The following is a 22,855-nucleotide window of genomic DNA, read 5'->3' as shown; positions in this document are numbered from 1 at the left end:
CGAAATTATATTAATAATGATACAACTGGGATAGAGCTTGGGCAGCTTTGTATTTTCCCATCCAGTTTTACAAGAAAACCAAGATATACGTATAAGAAAATACACGATACCATGACTTGCCTGTAATTATGGACGTCCTGCTATTTTCATCACTTTTACTTGCAATGCTAAAGGAAACGGAAACATATATGAAATTTTTATTTTCATATATAACATAAACATCTACATCTTTTAGAACATTGTTATTTTATAAAATTTTGCTGGCAAATTTTTAAATTAACGTAAACATTTATTTACATGAAAGAATATTACAGGAGAACTTCCGTCTTATTCTTCCAAATCTTTCTCTTAAAACTGTATTGAAACCATTTGTGGGTTTTTTTTTTTATCACAGCAACTTGTCGCACACCACAAGGTTTAACAGAACCTTCTGAAGCAAGCCAGCACACTCGCAACATTGCCATGGGCGATGGTGAGGCTAAGGTGTTGGGAAAGCCAAGCACCCTCACAGGCATCGCCTGACACCTCGGTTAGTGGCCCAGTCCCTCCAAACATCTCCAACGCCACAGGTTGGAAGAGATAGTTCACTGTCAGGTTCTGATACTTCAGGGTTTTCTTCCGTTGGGCTACAGAAGCATTAACTGAAGCATCCAGGGTGTGGGAGGGAGCAAAGGAGTTGCAGACTGTGGTATCCCAAATGAAGCCCCTACCTCTAACCCAGGGACAGAGGATAAGACCAACTGGTCTCTTTGCATCACTTCTGGATAACCCTGATGGCTCCAGAACTGAGGGGATATTAATCCGAGCCAGTGTCTGCTTAATGATTAGGTTTAGCTCGGTGTGGTGAGTGAAGCAACCAGAATTTAGGTGGCAACACAGACTGTGAAGACCTGTGGGGTCAAGAGGCCTACTACAGTGGCATCTCAGTCCCCTGCAGACGTCAGCTCCCACTTTGAGTGCGATGGAGGTGCAGAGTTCATCTAGACTGAGTAGACTTCCAATGTTGGCCACAAACAGTCCCCTGAGAATTTTGCACTAGCTGAAAGTAGGCAACACCTTGAAAATTGATCAGATTGATCAAGGAGAGAGTTGAAAGTGGCATCTGAACATAGATTGTCCTATACTCTCTGTTTCCGTCTGTCCTCCACTGTAACTGGAATTGACAAACCCATCTCTCTCCACTGTGATAGAGCTTCATCCATCTCCCTGTTGGAATTAGTCCATGTTGGAGAAGAGAGGATGTTGCCTACCAAGCATAGATGGAGGAAAGAAAACAGGGAAGAGGTAAAGGCAAGCACTTGTGCAGACTTAGATCCCAAACCATTTGAGCAAAGCAGCTTGGTCACGGGAGTCTGGGGAGAGTTTGACATTGACCAAATATTCAAGTTTCCTGAAGATTAGGTCATCAAAGTATTGGAGGGATGACAGGAATCTGTAAGAGGGACTAACTCTCAGAAAATACAATAGCTTAGGAATTGACAAGTAATTCCTAAGTATAAAAAACCTTGGTGGGGCTCAACTACCTCAAGGTTTTTTAAAAGTTGTTCAAGGTTAGCCATTTTGTATCTAAAGATGGACTCAAAAGTTAAGTCAGTAATTGGGGCTCTAATGGAGCACCACGCTGATGAAGGCGGAATCACGATTGAGGGAAGGGAGTCAATAAATAGTTTAGTAGTCTGCTCATGCAAAGCTGGGTGGTTAAGGAGTCAGAGCTCACATTTGGGATGTGGGAGGGAGCAAAGGAGTTGCAGACTGTGGCATCCCAAATGAGGCACTTACCTCTAACCTAGGGACAGAGGGTAAGAACATCTGGTCTCTTTCCATCACTTCTGGATAACCCCCGATGGCTTCAGAACTGAGGGGATACTGAGCCAGGGTCTGCTTAATGATTAAGTTTAGCTTGGTAGGCAACGTCCTCTCCTCTCCAGCATGGACTTATTCCAACAGGGAGATGGATGAAGCTCTATCACAGTAGAGAGAGCTGGGTTTGTCAGTTCCAGTTACAGTGGAGGACAGGCGGAAACAGAGAGTATGGGACAATCTGTGTTCAGGTGCCACTTTCAACTCTCTCCTTGATTTAGGACTGTTAACACTACGACCTCTATGACCAAGTTCCTTGATCATTAGCTTCACAGTTGCAAGCACCTTGTCAGGAGGGCCTCCCAAAAAAAGCATCATTGAGGTACCAGATATTTATGTCAGCTACCATCTAGGTGGAACTTTTTAAAACACAATGACACACTGACAGACATAAATAAATTGCAAGAGTTTTTCATTTCAGTAGTGGATCTTGCAGGCATGATGTAGATTTGATCCTAGATAACCAAATTTAAATTAACACTTCAAAAGCACTTTTCTCATGGTAAAACAATAGTTTTTCTATGACAGCAGTTTACATTTGCCAAATGCCTTAGCTAAGCGAAATAATGTTTTTGCCACTTGACCCTCCTATCCTCTTGTATTTCACCAAAAGCTAGAATTAAGATAACAAGTACCACAAACGAAATCTATTGTTCTCAACGATATGTCTATCCTTCTGGATAGTTATAAAAGCAAGAACCCCCACGCAAAAGTCAGTCAGTTAGTGACAACTCGAGTTAGTGAGAACCGGAGTTAGAGAGAGCAACCATCAGTTAGTGAACGGACCACTAGAATCATGGCCACAAGCAGGCAGCCACTAAAGACAAATGGCCTGAGGGAAAAAGAACGTTACAATCCGCGACTATGCGAGACAACTTCCCTTGACTCTCTCACTATCACTAGCTCAGCTCGCTTTCTTCTTAGAACTTTACTCCATCTCTATTTGTAATTACTACTACACGGTGACAAGAACACAAACTATCTATGATATCTACCTTTACTTTGCATGCTTTACGATTTTATCACCTGCCCGTCGAGGCAAGGTATTTTACAATCATCATCATCATCATCATCATCGTTTAACATCCATCTTCCATGCTAGCATGGGTTGGACGATTTGACTGAGGACTGGCGAACCAGATGGCTGCACCAGGCTCCAATCTGAACTGGCAGAGTTTCTACAGCTGGATGCCCTTCCTAACGCCAACCACTCTGAGAGTGTAGTGGGTGCTTTACATGCCACCGGTACGAGGGCCAGTCAGGTGGTACTGGCAACGGCCACGCTCAAAATAATGTTTTTTACATGCCACCTGCATAGGAGCCAGTTCAGCGGCACTGGCAACGACCTCGCTCGAATGTCTTTTCATGTGCCACCGGCACAAGTGCCAGTAAGGTGACGCTGGTAATGGTCACGCTCAAACGGTGCTATTTACATGCCACTGGCATGGAAGCCAGACAGCTGCTCTGGCAATGATCACAAGCGCTCCACTGGCACAGTTGCCAGTCATCGAATTTGGTTCAATCACAATTTTTATTTCAATGTAACAGTAAAATAAATATTTTCTTTACAACTTCAATCACTGTTATTTCATCTTTACAATCAACAAAGAACTAATCCTTACAAACTGATTACGACTCCAACGTTCCATATTATTGTTTACAAATTAACATCAACCGTTACAAATTGGTGACTCAACTGTTAAACTAATTAACTTCTATCATTTCAGACCCTATAACTTAGTCTCATATATCTTCCCCTAACTCTAGATATTTATATATCTATCCTTTGCCATGATTGTTAGCTTATGTCTATTCTCATATTATGACCTTTTCTCTACCTCTCATCTTTTAAGCTTTTCTCTACACCTCACTCCTAGCAGACCAAAACTCCTTCTAATACTCTTCCCCCATTCTCCCTCTGATGCTGGAATAGATCACTACCTTAATGATGTTGGTTAGTGTCTTGTAGATCAGTAACATTTAAAATAAATTTAGTTAAATATGTTTTTATAGTCATGTAAAATTTTATTAAATTTCCACTACTTTTATATTTCTCCCTTGAAACTACTTTTTAAGAAATTCATTGCCATTTAGTGGTGTGTCTATGGCAGTAGCTTCTAAACATATTGCCCTTCTCTTCTAACAACACATTTATTTTAGAAAACATTTTGACTGTAGGAAGACAAAAAATATATTCTATTATAGCATATAGATTTTTTTTTACTGATATATATCTTTTTTGAAATGTTTGCAATAATATCCAGTCCTTTTTCGGTTGATCTGAACAACAACTGTTCTAACTGGGTCAAAATTTGTCTCCAAAATTTTATCACACTAAGTCTTCTACCTATTCAAAGTTGGTTTTTTTTTTTTTTTTGTTGGTCTAAGTATGAGAGACATCTTTAGCTGTGTAGGTATAAAGTCTCCCTTGGTTTACTATGGAATCTTGCATACCATTATATTAGCATGTGTTGTGTGTTCACTCATGGAATTAATACAAGAAATAAACTTTAAAATAACAGCAAGACTTTATTCCTCTGCTACAGTGGACAAAATAAATATATGGATTCTGATGATTGTATAGTTCATCTATCATTTGTATAATTCAACTCTGGCCGTCATTGGTTACATGTGCTTCATTATAATGGCAGGAAAATAACATGACTCGCCTTCATGAAAATCTCTCACCCCTCTGTCATAGGTGTTTTGTTAACTCAATATAAATGCAGAGGTAGGCTCCAGCATAGATTCAGGTTAGTTGTTTTAGAATGTATGATGCACAACATGATTGGATTCTCAATCCAATCCCATGCGATACTTGACCAACCAAAGTACAGTACTCAACCAATGTTCCAAACTCAAATGATAGGTCAGATGACCAACCATTACAGATAATGTGTGGAGCCTATAAAAGGTTAGTTTACTCTGTAATACTTCAACTGTGCGAACCAAAGGAGATGGCGACGTAAACGGGAAAGGCTCCTTTTTACCATGTCGCACGGTCGAACACAAAATACATTATATAATAGTTGGCTCATCGTGAAGAGATACGAGCCAAGTGCCAGTAAAGAAACAGATTAGGACAGACAACCACTATGATTTATAATGAGAGTAAGTTTATTAACATAGTGAAACTGTTTGTGTCTGTGTGTGCGTGCATGCGGCATATATAATTAACACAGTAGATAAGTCAGGCCTTCGTGTACAAGAGAAGGTATACAACAATGTGAAGTGACAGACAGTCATATAAGCAATAGTGTGTGTACAATATGTGAGAGTACAAGTGTGCGTGTGAATGAGAGGAAACACAGAACATAGAAAGAGTGTCTGTAACATAGACTACAAGTCTCAAACACTGAGATAGAGAAATACCAGTTCGTATTAGAGTTGCACAAGGAGATAGGATGTTCATACGCAGGAAGTTGTGGCCAAGTAGCAGAGCTGTGGAATCACACTGTGTGTGTTGAGCGTCGAATGCTGTGACCATTTACCTGATACGGAATATTCTCGCTGGTTAGTTCTGACTGTTGCTCGTGGTGGAAACATCCACTCAAACAGGGTCGAGATAAAACCGAGTGTGTTGATATTGGTGTGTACCTGGTGGTGGGTTTGCTGGCGCACAACATTGTGGTAGACAGTACATTGGTGGTGAAGACGTCAGCGCTGGAACTGGCTGTAGCTGTGTTCTGTATGTGTGGTCAGCGACCAGACCTGTGAGAGATCTGAAATCGAAGACAATTGCCGTCGTTGGATCAGGCTTATTTGTAGGCAAAAAAGGGCTCACCGGAAACCCAGTAAAACTCCTTCTCACGTGATCTTATTTGAAGCCATCGATTGGATGTAATGCCCCCTTAGCAATCAGAACATGGGGACAATTGTCGCGCGAATAAGAACCAATCAGGATGTAGGACAGCTTCGTTATCATTTATGATTGAATGCCCGAGAGAGAGGTTTCACTACAACTCCAATATGCCATAATAGAAATTGGTCTCACTACACAACTCTCATAAAATCTTCTAAACTCTTTCTTCACTTTTCAATGTTGTTGCTATTTTGTTTTTGTTTTCTCAGCAAAGCCCTTGCAACTTGAACTACAAATTAAATGCTTTCATTGTTTGTATTTGTAACTAGGTTTTGCTCTATTTTAATGTCCATAACTAGAATTTATTTGTTGAAAAGGCTCTATCTATTTCTCCAAAATCATTTTTAAAGAATTGTTTTATTTATTTATTCCAGGCAGTGTTCTTTGCAACAAAATTAAGTTTCTAAAGTCAACAAAAATGCAAAGAATTCTTTCAATTGTTGGTAGCATATGTAAAAATTTGGTTTTACCATTTTGTAAAAGCTTTTTGTTTTCCACTCAAGCAATGTGACAAAATTCTTTTAGCTGTGTTACATGCATCAAAATTTTCACAAGAAATGATTTGATATCAGTTAGTAATGTAGACAGTTATGCACAGTGTGTGCACCACAGACAGTGCTAACAAAGTCCCTTCCAATCTAGGTTTTTAGTTAGTTAAAAATGATCTATTCATGAAACATGAAAAAATTAACTGTTATTCAATTCAAAAGTCTACATTCATAATTGTGTGTGGATACACACACACACATGTGTACGCACGCATATATATATAGTAAAATATAAAGTGAATACTCATAAGGGACCAATTGTTTGTTCCTGTAAATGTCTGTGTGAGGAAAAAGAAAAACTGAATTTTGTTCTCAACAATCCAGCATTGATATGTGGCTTTCTCAGTTTGGATGAGATAGAGTAAAAGACAACAATAAAAAAAAAGACAATAAAGGTGAGAGATGATGTTTCAGTTACTTGTCAATAGTGTCTTGTAAACACTGCTCAAAGAATCTTTGGGATAAGTAAGAAAAACATACAGCCTAATTTTAACAGTTATTAATATGCAAACAGTTTCCACAGTAAATTGACTTCTGAGCCCATAATCTGCATAACCTTTCACAATGTAGAATGTCAGATTTAGTTAAAGACGTTTTTTTATAATCAATGAATGCTATGTATAGTGGCTTTCTCCATGAGGATCCTGATGTTAAAAATCTGGTCTCTTGTGCCTACCTCTTTACAAAGTCCCTGCTATACCTCTGTGAACTGTTCTATCATCAGCAGCAGAATTCTCAGCAAGATCTTAGCCTGTAACTTTGAGCAGTGCAATGAAGACTACTCACATCTAATCTACAGGCTTTTTATTGTCTCACAAATCTTGATATTCATCTTAGTAAGAACCTTTGACATGATGTTACTTTCAGTGACTCTGAACTGCATCCACCTGAAGTCACTCGATTCAATATGAAGAGACTATGCTCCCAGCAAAAGTACCAAGTTGAAATTTCTAAAAACCTTACCAGTAAAATTCTATGGATGTGAAGCATGGAACCTAAGGATAATAAACACCAAATGACTGAAGGCTTTCAAGATGTGCATTGGTAAGCACTGCAGATCAGTTGGGTGGTTTGTAAAATAACTGATTCAGTCCTGGATGAAATGGGAGCCAATTCAATGCTGGTAATGATATTTAAGCAGCAAAATCTGCAATATTTTGGTTACATTATGAGGGCTCAGAATTTCTGTGATCACACCCTTGGGAACTGGGTGGATGGCAATTGGGACCCTGGAAAACAAAAGCATATACAGAGTGATGTAATCCAGAACTGAATGGAGAAAACATTGCAAAGTGTATGGCTGTAGCAGAAGACTTCAGTGTATGGTAAGGAGTTGTGGTTGAGTCTGAAGCCTCCAGCCCTCAGCCATGAAGGCAGACATGCTTGTCATTCATCAACACACAGAATGGTCAGAGAACTCCAGTGATTCTTTTGGCTCAGAAAATTTTCCTATTGCCAGCTGGTTTTCTAAAGGACATATTTTTACAAAAACCACTTTCTTTTTTTTTTCCTTTTTGCAGTAGAACAATTCTGTATAGAGCTTTTTTTTATGTGAATGAATTGGAAGGTTTTAGTTCAAAATTCAGGTGGATTCCTATTACTAGTATTTCGTATTTCATAACCTAGCGTTATTACTGTCGAAAAACTAAAAAAATAAAAATTAGAGATTTAAAAAAAATAAACAAACAAAATTATAAACCAACCGGGACAACATTGCTAAACCATTTTAATTTGAAGGGAGTTTAACTGGTTTTAATTTGTTGCTATCAAACGACTAGGCCAGGGGTCTCCAAAGTGGTCGATAAATGCACATCTACTTAATTATTATTCATTTATTTTTCTTGTACATGCCTGGCTGTAGATGAGGGGTCAAGGATTTCATGATGGGGTCGATGGTCTAAAAAGTTTGGGGACGCCTCGACTAGACTGAGACACTACTGTTGGTTCCTTATTTCATTAATGGTCAGGTATTTCATGTATCGAGGTGTTTAGATAGAATTTCAAAGTAGCAAATATATTTCACTTATAAAACTTAAATCACAGTAATAAAATTTGCAACATTAATTTCCTGTCGTTTTTATTTTTTCTCCTATTCGTAAATAAAACATTGATTCTATGATTGGCTCAGCATGTCTAAAATACGAAACTAAAGTATATACAACTCCTTCACAGCTTTTCAAAGCCATACGAAACGTCGACATTTCACTTGTCATCATGTCCACTGCACCTAACAAACCTGATTTAGGGATACTAGAAGAGGATGATGAATTTGAGGAATTTCCAGCAGAAGGTAACATTTTTTCCCGAAATGGTGTTGAGTAATATATATATATGTAGATATCTACGAACAGGTTTATCCATTCATTTCTGTCCACATTCATTCCAATTCAATTCACTGTAAAATCTCTTCATAGCTGACAAATCAATTTAATATTCAATTCTCATCCTCTGGGTTTCTTTTCACTTTACTTTGTATTTTAATGGTTGCTGTTAATTCAACGATTTCGTACATTACTGGAAATATTTTTATTAATATACATTGAAAGCATATCTATATTATTGCAGCGGAGATAAGGAACACGTACACCACTGGTTTGCGGCATAACAAAAATCCTAACCTTAACCACCGGGTGTACGTATTCTTTACCTTCGCCATTATTGGCATATAGGGGATATATTCTCCCGATAAATTTGTACTCCTAGTTATTTTAAGGAATTTACAACACATTTTAACAAACTTTGGGTTATGGACGTAAAAAGCTTCATGAAAGAGAATTCCAAAAGTGAATGATTTTCATTAACTCTAAAGAGGATGAAACACTCCGCTTGTTATTTTGTATATTAACCTGATAAAGTACTATCATTTACTTTGAATCATTCAATTTAGTAAATCCTGTGAAATCAGGACAAATAATCTAGAAAATATGCGAATGAATACATCGGGGTTTGTTTTGATACAAATTTGATGATGATAAGTAGCAAATATTTTGCAGTACAAAGGGAAAACATGAAACAAAGTGGATGATACGACGTTTGAAAAACTTTTTAGACAATTTTTCTTTTGTATATTACACGTAAAAATGTGGTGATCGTATTTGCGAAATAATGTTTTGTAGTGGATCAACATAAAGACCTTCACCCGGGAACAAAAAAATAATAAACCAGCCTGGGCGGGGGGGGGGGGGGATACAACCAAGCGTGTGGAAAACGAATATGAAAAATAAAAAAATGTGCGCTACGACCCAGGGTGATTGTACCCCCCAGGCTGGTTTATCATTTTTTTTTGTTCCCGGCTGAGGGGATTTTCGGAAAATTCACAAGATCCGATTTTTCCGTCATAGCTTCAGGTAATATGGAAATGTATTGATTTTTTTTTTTTTTTTTTTTTTTTACAGAATCCGATGTTTTTCGTTATGGAAGATCCGATTCTGAAAAAAAAATTTTTTTCAAAAATCGCATTTTCAAAATTTCAATCACTCCCCCCCCCCCCCTTCACTTTTCACGTTTTCGTTTTTTTGCGAAATACGTAGAAAAATACGAAGATTACGATTCCGAAAAAAATTTGTTTGTAAAATTTCAATTTTTCAACAAGAAAAAAAAAAATATATATAGGCATAACTACAGAGTTCTACCCCCCAGACTTTGGAAGGTCATAACTTTCAGAAAAATGAATTATACTCTGTAGTTATGCCAATATATATATATGCGCAGGAGTGGCTGAGTGGTAACTTTGCTTACCAACCACATGGTTCTGGGTTCATTCCCACTGCGTGGCACCTTGGGCAAGTGATAGCCTCGGGCCGACGAAAGCCTTGTGAGTGGATTTGGTAGACGGAAACTGAAAGAAGCCCGTCGTATTTATATATTATATATGTATGTGTGTGTCTGTGTTTGTCCCCCCCAACTTCGCTTGACAACCGATGCTGGTGTGTTTACGTCCCCGTAACCTAGCGGTTCGGTAAAAGAGACCGATAGAATAAGTACTAGGCTTACAAAGAATAAGTCCTGGGGTCGATTTGCTCGACTAAAGGCGGTGCTCCAGCATGGCTGTAGTCAAATGACTGAAACAAGTAAAAGAGTATGCCCTCAGGCCTTCAAGCAGGCTATCCACATACTAGAAATAACAGCCAAATCTCACAAAACTTCGATAACAATGAAATTTTGAAAATGATATTTTAAAAAAAAATTTTTTTTCAGAATCGGATCCTCCATAACCAAAAAACGTGGTATTCCGTAAAAAAAGAAATCAATATATATCCATTTTACCCGAATTTATGACGGAAAAATCGGATCTTGTGAATTTTCTGAAAGTCCCCTCCTCACCCCCAGGGTCGTCAGCGCGCTTTTTTTTTTTTTTTTTTTTCGTATTTTCCACACATTTGTTTGTACCTCCCAGGCTGGTTTATTATTTTTTTTTGTTCCCGGCTGAAGGTCTTTATGTTGACTAAACAATATAGCACCACATGGATCTTTCTTTAAATTTTCTACGCAGTTGTGTTTTTGAAAAATTTGCTAATTTTAGATAATCAGCGTCCGTTATCGATATACAGAAAATGGTAATTGCCATGTTTTTCCACAACTGAGATTAGTAAACGTTTCAAAATTTAAAGGTTTGAAACTTTTTTATTGTCAAATCAAGTTCTCTAAAGAATAAAAATGATTTTGGTAAAGTTGATTGATGATATACTGTGCTTGAGAAAATTTGTCCATCACGGCAAAAACAAGGCCCTAAATGCCTTTCATTTATGGGCGAAGGTAAAGAATACATTCACCATCCATTTTTGGCATAACAAAAACTCTAAACACCGAGTGTATGTATTCTTTACTTTAGCCCGTTTATGTCTCTAGGCCTCTGCACCCAGTCTGACGTGCTTCTTCCCTATGACTCATCTTCTTAATACCCGTCCCTCTATCACTCTTGCTGTAATTATATGAGAGCAGAACTGAACATATTTGTGCTTTCACTTACCCTCCCTGGAACCCATTCCTTTGTTTTGTGCATTATCAGTATCATCCATTGCCACTTATTTTCCTCTGGATGCCCCTTTCATCTTCACTTCTCCTCTGTACTCCCTCTCATTCAGCTAATGACAAGCCCACAACTTGCATTCATTTCCCACTATTTCCACCCTTATTTAACTCTGACTTCGTCCCTGGTACTGTACATCTCTTGTGCGTTGCTCATACTTCACATCAACTGTACTGCCTCTTATTATCTCCTCCTCCCTCACTCCTAAAAAAACACTGATATTCACCATTGACCACACTTCCCCCATTTACCATTCACTGCATTCACCTCTATCTGCCACTCTCCTTTTGCACTTTGCAAACTTACAAATTGATTTACTCTGTCCAATCCTCTGGACCACTTCAGTTCACCTCCCTGGTATCCCCTCACACTTCTTAACCACCATCTTCTCTCTTTTCTCAACTGGTGTAGCTATGTACCGTCTCTATTGCAAGACACCTGTTTCTATCTAGCTTTCATACTTTAACATCTCATCAGCGAGAATAAAGCTACCTCCCTCAATACTAAACTCCACATCAATCAAGGAGTCTTGTCTTGCTAGTTACTTGGTGACCTCACTAGTGCTGGTGTCACATAAAAACCACCCAGTACACTCTGTGAAATAGTTGATGTTAGGAAAGGCATCCAGCTGTAGAAACCATGCCAAAGCAAACATTGGAGTTTGGCACAGTCCTCTGCCTGTCAAACTGTCTACCCCATGTATTAGTCTCATTGCTCTAAACAAATGGAGAGAATGTAGAGCCATAAGGACTTCTTTTTGTCTAGAAAAGTACAAGGCAACCTCACTAATGCTGGTGCCATGGTAAACTGCACTCATTACACTGTGAAGTGGTTAGTGAATGAACAGAAACACTGTATGGTCCAGTGAACACTTGAGTCTTGTTTTGTCAATGATGTGAAAACCTTTCTAGTGCTGATAATAGAGTAATATGCACCCAGTATACTCTGTACAGTGGTTGATGTTTAGAATGGCAACCAGCCATAGAAACCTTGTTAAAATAAATTGTTTGAGCAAAATGCTCCCTATCATGTGTAAGGGAACACAAACTCCAGTTAAGAACTTGGATCATGACAACCTATCCAACCAGTAGATGTAAAGTGATGATGACTGCATGTACCCTTGTAACATGAAAGAACATTACCACCATACGATGGAAATGGTGTCAAACTATGGGAAATCCAATTTCTTTATTACTAATTACTTGTAATATATTGTGGCATGGAAAAAAAAAACGATAAAGGGTGTCTCAGATTTTCTTGAGTGTTCAAATTAAACTAAATTCTCTCTTTGGGAACATAGCTCTAAAGTCTTCCTTTGAAATTTCTGTTATTCCATTGAATTTCAAAAGCTCAGGCTGCCACACTCTTAAATTCTCATATGACAAAACAGATTTTTGATCTTGAAATTAATAAAACTTTGTGCAGGGCTTAAAACTACAGTAACAGGACTAATTCTCTGTTATTATGAAAAAAATATCAGATTCCTAGACCCTGTGGTCAAGCAAATCTAACGCTTCCTATGTGGATTGCAGTAAATGCTCCAAAGGCTTTCCTAAAGATTTCAGCTATGACACAAGAAACAGTCAGTGTATGAAGACACCACAGCCAAATATGTCAAGTTGAGAGTTGAAATGTACATAGCATACAGCAAACATCTTATGTACAACTGTTGCGTCTACTGAAATTTACTCTTCTGTAAACTCAATGAGTTATATATTTTCAAGTAAAAGAATATGACTGCCTACAGATGTTTTTTTTCTATTTATGATGATGATATGCAATGGTCATTATGTTAGTACTCCAGAAACAATGTGAAAGTTGCTGGAATGCAAAATGCACAATAGACTACATGCTGTTGTCTTCTCGTACATTTTGAATATCAACAGTTAGTTTACTTTCCAGAAGGCACTGAAAGGATGATATTTCAAAATGTTCTGCCAAACAGTATATCTATGAGTATGCCTTTGACAAAAGAACATGGAAATAAAGAATATGTGGGAGAGAATAAAATAATCCCTAGAATATACGTAGCATATACAATGAAAACAGATTTCACTTCAGATTATTATTACTATATATTAGTAAGTATCAGGGAAAGATTGAAAACTTCATTCATTACCTTATAATGTCATTAAGATTTTCGTTATTATTTTAATATGAATAAAACATGTAAAAGGAAAAATATATTTCAACATTCATACTTTAAAAACAATCAGAAAGGCCTCAGTAAAATGCCCATGTTTCATCAAAAGGCATGAGCACAATGTGTGTGTGTATATATAGGGAGAGAGTTTTTGAAGTGATGTACAGGTAGTCAGAATGTTGGATGATGATATATATATTCTTATAAGTCACCCTGTATACAAGATCTAAGTACATTTTGTTTCAGTTTTGATAACACCCACTTAGTTTTTAGCATTTGTTATTACATTTTTAAAGGAATTTTGATTGTTGTAGTTGAACCCTGGATCAGATCTTCCAGCAATGATCACCTTTTTTTTTAGAATATGTGTCCTTGCTTTTTGAAGACGCTGGCTGTGTACTTTGAGGGTGATTTATCTGTTATTTCTGGCAGGACAAAGAATCAAAGAGAACGCCTCCAGCTCATGTGCAGAAAATAAAGGAAACATTAATTTTTCATTTTACCCTTTATAGCATATCATTGAAAGAAAAAAAACGAAAACGCTACTTTCACGTAGAAACTTTTAATTTTCCAAAAGCTTTCACTCTTATCTAAGGTTTGAATTCTAAATATCTACCAAATATTTTTCTTTGCTCAGTGCCCTATTTTCTAAAGCTACAGTTTTTGCATTTGTATGATTACTTATTCTCATCTTTATTTCAGAAAATTATTTTGTCTAATGAGTGACATTACATGCCTATGTCAGAACTAAAACTAAAAAAAATTTTTTTATATCTTTCTAATGTGTTTTATAGACTGGAATGGGGCTGAAGAGGAAAAAAATGACATAAATGTGTGGGAAGATAATTGGGATGATGATAATATAGAAGATGACTTTTCAAAACAGCTTCGGTAAGTAAATATAATTTGGATGATACCAATTTTTAATGAATAACAAGTATTTGGTTGTCCAGCTTTAGTGTTGATGAACATTACAAAATATCAAACTAATGAAAAGTAAATAATTTTAAAGTTGTTTTGCATGTAATACAGAAACTTAATAATATTTTATAAAATCAGTTAGCATAATCTCACTAGAATTCATTTTATTACAGTGGATTAGGAAATTGTAAAATAGTTGTGACATGTTATATATATATATATACGTGAGATAGGTAGGTATTAAAAGATAGCTGGATATGACCTTTTGGATGCAGTCTATAATGTTTACATGTGTAGCTGCAGCACCAAATGTGGGAATAATACTCAAAGAAAACTAAATGCTGTTGATTCATTGCTAACCAAATCACTGCCTCAAATAAAATTAAGTCATCACCTCATTTTACTCTAATGAAATTTTGAAATTTATGCAAAGTGCAATAAAAGTAAAAACCAAAGCCAAAAATGCTTATTTCAAGTTGGGAAATATCATAAAGATATTTAGAAGTCCATTGAGCATATTTTCCAAATATCCTGAGGATTTGATCATCAGTGATACAATGTTCTGTATGCTGGCCATTCAAGAGTGACTCTTTTAAACTTTTGGAATTTTATGAGTGTATTGATAAACTTTCAAATTGTTAGATAATTCTCTAATTCCTTGCAGAACTTCAAATTGCTGCTTCTCCTTGGTTGGCTGTCTTATCTTCATTATTTAAAGTGTAAAAATACAAATTCACAGAGTAGTCCAAAAATTTGAATGTTTATATGGTATTTCCCATAACTTAAAATAAGAATTTTGATCATCATTATTTTAAGGTCCACTTTTCCATGCTGGCAGATTTTCCATGGCTGGATACCCTTCCTGTCACTAACTCTTACCTGTTTCCAAGCAAAGTAATATTTCTCCATGGCCAGACATGTTTTCATAGAATATTAGAAATGAATGACATTTTATTTACAATGATCACACATCAAAACAAGGAGAGACACACACATGAAGACATTTTTCAATTTCTGTCTACTAAATCTGTTCACAAAGCTTTGGTTGACCCAGGCTGCATAGTAGAAGGCACGAGTTAATTAGTGAAGAATTTGAATTGATTCTAGTACCCCATTGTGAGTTTTATATGAGCTTTGTAGAAAGTCAATAACTGATTTAAAGCTAAGGTATTTCCTGTTGCTACAGAGAAAGGCTTCAGGATATAGTTTGAGCTATTGTTTTGTGTGTGTGGAATCACCAGAAAAGATCAGATTGTGAGTCTTGGACAACATGTAGCTAAAACCTAAGTAACTACGGAGTGTGAGGTACAACATTGCTATATGAGTTGCAGTACTTCATGTCTTCTATTTGTAACTGTGATCTGTCCTACAAACATTGTGTTCATAAGTTACACTACTTTCAATAGTAATTCATGTTCTATGCACAAGGCATGACACTGAGCCTTCAGATGGTCAAGAACACTATGTCAACTTTATAATTAATGTTTCTTTAACTTAGAATGCTATGTGAAACATTTCTGTTAATTTGACATGCCAGAATGATTCAGTCTACATACACCAGATGAAAACAGTGTTGAGAGGTTGTCCTTACAATTTATTTAAACGTAAGTCCTGCCTCACCTTCATTGGATAATTAATGAATAATCTCTACAACAATCAGTTCTGGTTCAGACATTAAAAATGTTATAAACTCTTACATTTTGAATATATGTCTATTGCAGTTAAATCAGATTTAGCATTTAATTATTCCATGCATTTGTACTGCAAAAAAATTAATGCTTAGTGACTTGAAATATCTTCACAATAGAGCTTCTCTTTTGTTTTGACTTATATTCCTACATTGTTTTGTTTTTCTTTTAGGGCTCAACTAGAACTACAAGGAAAATCTCTAGAAATTCCAGAACCAATGAAAACTTAATTTGCATTATTTTTAACACTATTCATCATCAATTGAAAATAAAATGTTCTTTTTTTATATATTTGTTTTGTAATTATTGTTTGTTTAAAACAAGAACTAATGAAAAAGTATTAAGTTTTCGGTATGATATATCAGTTATCATGATCATATTAATAACAGGCAATTCCCATAGTGGCATGGTTTGAATGCAGATGCACATGCATACATCTCACTAGTTTCTGCTCACAAGGTATAGATCAATCTAAAGTTACAGTGACATTTACATGCTTAAGATTTTGCACTATGATAGTGAGCCTGGAACTATGAGGCTGTGAAGCAAATTTCTTAACCACACAACCATGGTGATCAACATTATCATCATTTGAATATCCATTTTTATTATGCTAACATGATTATAGAAATTGTCACTGGTGTTTATTTTGCTTTTTTATTGGTAGGCTCAACATTTTGAGAGCTGCTTTTTCCTATTTCCTCAGACTTCATCTGCCTCAGGCAATTTTTTTTCTCAGGACATATTTCCATTTGCATCATGATCAAAGGTTCTTGCCTCCAACTCCATTATGATTAATCACCCTAATGCCTAATTCCATGTTATCAAGTACTTCAACATCTCCATTAGCCTCATCTATTACATTGTATACAAACTACTACATAATTATATACAGATGAAACAGAGTGCCAGACAACTCTCATGATAAATCAGTTGTCTAGAGTAACATTCAAAGACTCTCCAAACACATGATTGGACTTTTCAGTTCATCATCTTACTTCATGAACCATCTCTTGGGCTATGGTGTCACCTCACATCATCATCATTTAACATCCATTGTTCATGCTGGCATGGGTTGGCATGCTGGAAAGCTGCACCAGGCTCTAGTCTGATTTGGCATGGTTTTCTATGGCTGGATGCCCTTCTTAATGCCAACCACACTGAGAGTGTAATGGATGCTGTTACATGTCACTGGCACAGGTGCCATTTTCATGACACGGGTATCTGCAATTTTACTCGGCTTGATGGGTCTTCTCAAGCACGACATAATGCCAATGGTCTTGGTCATTGCCTCTGTGAGGCCCAACACTTGAAAGGAACTTGGCCACTTTGCCTCCATGAGGCCCAACACTCGAAAGGAACTCAGCTACTTTGTCTCTGTCAGGCCCAATGTTCAAAGGTTGATTTTTTTATGTGCCACCAGCACAGGTGCACTTAGCTTGAGGGCTCCTCTTAAGCAGAGCACATCACCAAAGTTTGAAGCTCATGCTTCACCACCTCGTCCCATGTCTTCCTGGGTCTACCTCTACCACAGGTTCCCTCCACAGTTAGAGATCGGCACTTCTTTACACAGCTGTCCTCATTCTTACCATGACCATACCAACACAGTTGTCTCTCTTGCGCACCACATCTGATTCCTCTTACGCCTAATTTTTCTCTCAAGATGCTTACCCTCTGTCAGACATGCACACTGACATTGCACATCCAGCAAAGCATACTGGCTTTATTTCTCTCAAGCCTACGCATGTCCTTGGTTGTTATAGCCCATGTTTTATTGCCATGCAGCATAGCTGTTCACACACAGGCATCAAACAATCTGCCTTTTACTCAGAGAGAAGCCCTATTTTGCCAGCAGGGATAGGAGCTCTCTGAACTTTGCCCAACTTAATCTTATTCTCACAGTTAAACTCACTGAACAACCACCTCCACTACTAACTTGGTCACCTAGATGCCAGAAGCTATCGACTACCTCTCACTTGCCCCGGTTTTTATATATGTATTGTGCTCTCCTTCCATGTTATAGTAACTCATGCCTTGTCCCTTGCATTAGGCCTACATCTCCCTCAACCCCAGGCTCTTGCAGACTACTCAGCCATGTCATCACTCTTGTCCTCTTCTGACAACTATTTCATTTTTACAACTCCTGCTGCTCACCTCTCTTCTGTATCCCTCTATCTCGCCCACCCTTCAACCCTACTCATTTTAGCAGTCTGCCACACCGTCCCTTCATTCTCCTTCCCATACAATCTTTCAAATCAGTTCAGCTCACTTTGTGGGGTCACTAGGTACCTTATCACCATTACCTATCTCTTGTAGCTCCTACTGTTCAGTTTCCTTTTCTCGCCTCTTGCCCTGCTGGACGTGAGCAGCCATGCAGATCCTCTACTAGAACCTGCACTACTGCACCCCCAGCTTTCAGTTCAATCCCCTTATCCTCTAGCATGTAGCTAATCCCTTCCCCACCAAGGCTTGTAGTTCTGCAAGCTTCGTGACAACATAGTGTAGATGGCATGAAAAAGCAGCCAGTCTACACTATAAAGTGGTTGGCATTAGGAAGGGTATCCAACAGTAGAAACAATTGATTTTGAAGACTGTGGAATAAATGATAATCAGATGGGGCAATGTCTGGTGAATATGGTGGGTGGAGCATCGTTGCCCATTCAAACTGCTCCAGCCTTTGGAATGTCATCCTCGTATGTGGCCAAGCATTATCCTGGAAAGAATACCTTTCATCTTGAAACCAAGGATGGTCGTTTTTCTTCTAGCACTGACTTAAGCTGCTTACAGTAGATCTTTGTTATCATTTGGTTTGGGTTTAAAAGTTCAAAGTGGACTAAACATTTCATATCCCACCAAACAAATAACAACACTTTATGTGGGTGAAAACCTTTAGCTATGAGTGCCGATGTTTCTCCTTTCCATTACCCACTGTCTTTGGCACTTGACATCTTATAGAGAACCCATTTCTCATCACTATTCGATCCAAAACAGGTTCATTTGTGAGACGTAACAGCAAAGAAGAACACACATTCGCTCTGTGTGTGATTACACTTGGAAGTTTTGAGGAACCCATCGACCCAATTTGTTAACTTTTCCGATGGCGCATAAGTGTTTGTGAGTGGTTGGATGACCAAACCCAAGCTTCTCTGCTAGTTCATCAACAGTTACAGTGTGTGTAAAAGAGTAGTTGAGCAGTTGGATTCAGAGAAGCCAGCAGCAGTCACAATTAGCTCCCCATTCAGTTTGTGTAGTAATCAATTACTGTGTAGTATAATGTAATATGTCCATGTTACTGAAAATCCAGGAAATCTGAACAATAAATTTTTCTGTGAGGAGTAAAGTCAGGAGGTATGGGAGACAAAGAGAACTTTTTTTTTTTAATCCATATGACTTCCACATGATTACAGCCATTTCATAACTTACATTATGCAGTATTATTAATTTCAGTATGCAAAATTATATGTACATCTTTACATCAATATGTATGCTCAGCATTACACAATATAATTGTATATTCATGAATTGATGTAAATAATGAAAGCTAACTCATCAGGTCACTGGAACATAACAAGTACATCTACAATTCAACTCTATACACACAAAATTCACTCTTTATGGAAGGCCTGAATAGGAACAGGATTACAGTAATTTGGTCAGTAAAAGTAAACAGTGAAATCATCTTATATCGTGTTTTTTTTTATAGAATTTTACCCCTGAATACACTCAAGCCAATTTAGGTGAGGCACTTGAAAGAAATTAAGAGAATTTAGTAATCTTAATTTAAGCAAAATAACAGTAAGTAAACTAAAATAACAAGTAAATATAAGTAAAATATTATCAATGTATAGCTTGTTAATGCGAATGGATATATATGTACTAGGTATATTACAGAATGATATGCTATATGAATAAATATAAAATGTGAGATTGTAGTAATTTTTGTGGATGAATGTGATAGTAGGCTGAATTTGAAAGAAAGTTGATTGTTGAAGAACTTAATTCTTAAATTCTTTTTGAATCTTAGTTCACAGCTCAACAGCCTACATTTATAAAATCTTGTATTCTTTAGTTTTCTTATCAGTGAATTATTTTTGCTATTTTTACACCCTCATCCCACTGCCTCCCTCACCCTTCATTAGGATCATGCATAAGAAACTACATCAGATTACCCTAATCTCTGTAAATTGCTGTCCTGTTTTTCATCTTATCTTATATTGCTCCTTATTTTTTTTTACTTATTTCAACTCTTTTACATTATTTTGCCAGTGTGGAATTGAGGATTTTAAAGTTTTAGTTGGTGGTTCCAACATGAGCCATCTCTCAGAGAAGAAAACATGGCATGTAGGATTCAACTTGGAAAATCAAGCAATATGACCAAACAGTTTAAGCCTACACTCCTGAATCAAAAGAGTAACAGGACACATCCCAGTTTCTGAGTATAGTCATTGGTTGGATACGAAATCTGGTCAATGGTAACTCATAATCAAGCAAAGTGTTCTGGTAACAAAGGAGTTCAGTTGGCTCCTCAGGGCCCTGGACAGTGTCTACATGTCCTTCATAGATAAACAGGAAGGACCAGAGACCTGAAAACCCAAAGCTTTGTCCTCTTGCTCAGATATCAGAGCATCTCCAGTGAAACCACAACTGCACCAGTTGTCCAAGTCTTTTTAAGACTGAATTCTTGTTTAGAATAACCCTGGCAAAGACCTTACTGTGCATTGGGAGGAGTGTAACAGCCCTATAGTTGTTGCAGTTGAGGCGGTCACCTTTACCTTTCCAGAGAGGGATAATTATACTTTTCTTCCAGTCAGTCACTATGCTACTACTCCAAATTGACCAAATGGTCTGTTGCAAGAACAAGACTGCAGCAGGCCCACATTCTTTGATCATCTTCCCATAGATGCCACAAACACCAGCTGCCTCCCTGCCCTTCAGCTGATTTTCTGTGATATGAACCTTGTCTATGAAGGGCAGATTTCAGCTGACCAGCACGTCAGTCATCAGCATTGAAGGTACTGCAGTTTTCAGAACAGTATTAGGTGGGTCCACCTTATACAACTCCTCAAAATATGATACCCAATGAACTATCACCTTGGATTCCTCTGTCAGGAGTACTTCATCAGATTCCAGGATACCAAGGGAGGAAGATTTGACACACAACACCCACCAAGAATTGTGATTCCTCTGTTGGCAGTATATGAGTCAGAAGTGTGAAATTGACTCAACCTTCTTGCAGAATCCTCAAACCTGCTTTTCCTTGTCAAACCTTAGTCTCTGAGTACCCCACATCTCAGATCCTGAAACAAATTTTCAGGGGTCCAACTCAGACTTACTTTGTGGTTACACCCAACCAATGCAGTGTAGCGAATAAGTCTTGCTTACACTGTTGTCATTGAGTCTGTTGGCATCCAGTCTGGGATAAGAGTCCCTGGGGAAGGTGTATTAATTTACTTTTCCAGTTTTACCCACTCTCTTTCTTTTTTGCACATCAGCCTTGTTTAACTTGTAAATTGTTATGTGCGACACAGTGAATAATTAATAAGGAAAAGAATTACTTTCAACAACATTTATTAATGATACTAGATACTTTTCATATACATAATGTACAATTTGTTAAATACAAGTTATGTGTTTGAATCAGGAAACAATAAAATTGTCAAAAGATTAAAACTGAAATATCTCATATAAATTTGGATATAATTGCTGGTTACAACAGGAATTATCTTTTCAAAAATTGAGTGATGAAAATCATCTTATTAAACAAAAGCCTAAAGGGACAAGAGCTTTGATTACAATGAAAAAAATTCCTATAGAGAGTTGAACTCCAAGGTTTATATATAAACTCACCAAGATGTTTTAGAATATTCTATGAGGCTTTTAGGTATAAAAATTAAACTTTTCATTTTTCTGTCACTGCTTATCACAAACTGATGTCAATGATGATAGGGTGGGAAAAAATTGTCACATATAGCCAAAATAACTGGTTAATATTGGTGTCAAATTTTGGCAATAGGCCAGCAATTTTTGGAAGCATTGACCCCAATGATCAACTAGTACTTATTTTATTGACCTGAGTTTGAACTCAGGATGTAAATATAGACAAAATGCTGCTAAGCATTTTCCCAGCATGCTAATGAGTCTACCAGTTCACTGCTTATACACTGGTTGATATTACCAAATGTAGAAGATGGTGAGCTGGCAGAATTGTTAGCATACCAGGTAAGATGCTTAGCAGCATTTTGTCTGTCTTCTTAATCCAAGTTCAAATTCCATTGAAGTTGACTTTGCCTTTCATCCATTCAGAGTTGATAAAATAAGTACCAGTTGAGCACTGGGGTTGATGTAATCAACCAACACCTCCCCCTGAAATTGCTAGCATTGTGCTACCTGCTCACCTATCCATCTAGTGGGCATACTAGCCTAGATTGACTACATTCTCACCAGAAAATGGAAAAGATGGCTGCTTATAAATGTCAAAACTTTCCCAAGTGAAGAGTGTATCCCTCAGCATAGTTTAGTCATTAGCGACTTCAGAATCAGGGCTAAAAAACTGCCAAGATAACCAGTGTGGAAAAGAAAGGTCTGGAAGCTTAAGGATCCTCTGAACAGTCAGAGATTTAGAGATGTGTTACTTGAAGCATTTAATGAAAGATGAGGATATAGTGATATATAACATGGAGGACAACTGGAGGTTCCTATGGGACAACCTGTTTAGGGCCACTGTCCAAATTTTTGGATGGTCCCTTTTTAACTGAAGGTGACATGGTGGTGGAATAATGTAGTTGACAGGGTCATTAGAGAAAA

At 37.3% G+C, this 22,855-nt stretch overlaps 1 protein-coding gene across 1 annotated transcript; it reads left to right on the top strand.

The window, feature by feature from the left end:
- The first annotated feature begins 8,401 nt into the window (after positions 1 to 8,401).
- On the top strand, positions 8,402 to 16,338 carry LOC106871952 (26S proteasome complex subunit SEM1). Its single transcript, XM_014918729.3, has 3 exons — positions 8,402 to 8,560; positions 14,237 to 14,333; positions 16,224 to 16,338. The coding sequence occupies exons 1-3, from the start codon at positions 8,485 to 8,487 to the stop codon at positions 16,279 to 16,281; spliced, it is 231 nt and encodes a 76-aa protein (XP_014774215.3). The 5' UTR covers positions 8,402 to 8,484; the 3' UTR covers positions 16,282 to 16,338.
- The last annotated feature ends 6,517 nt before the right edge of the window (positions 16,339 to 22,855 follow it).

Source organism: Octopus bimaculoides, chromosome 4, assembly GCF_046866305.1.
Source record: "Octopus bimaculoides isolate indiv1 chromosome 4, ASM4686630v1, whole genome shotgun sequence".
Classification (NCBI taxonomy): Eukaryota; Metazoa; Mollusca; class Cephalopoda; order Octopoda; family Octopodidae; genus Octopus; species Octopus bimaculoides.
This window is presented reverse-complemented; position numbering and strand designations above follow the sequence as displayed.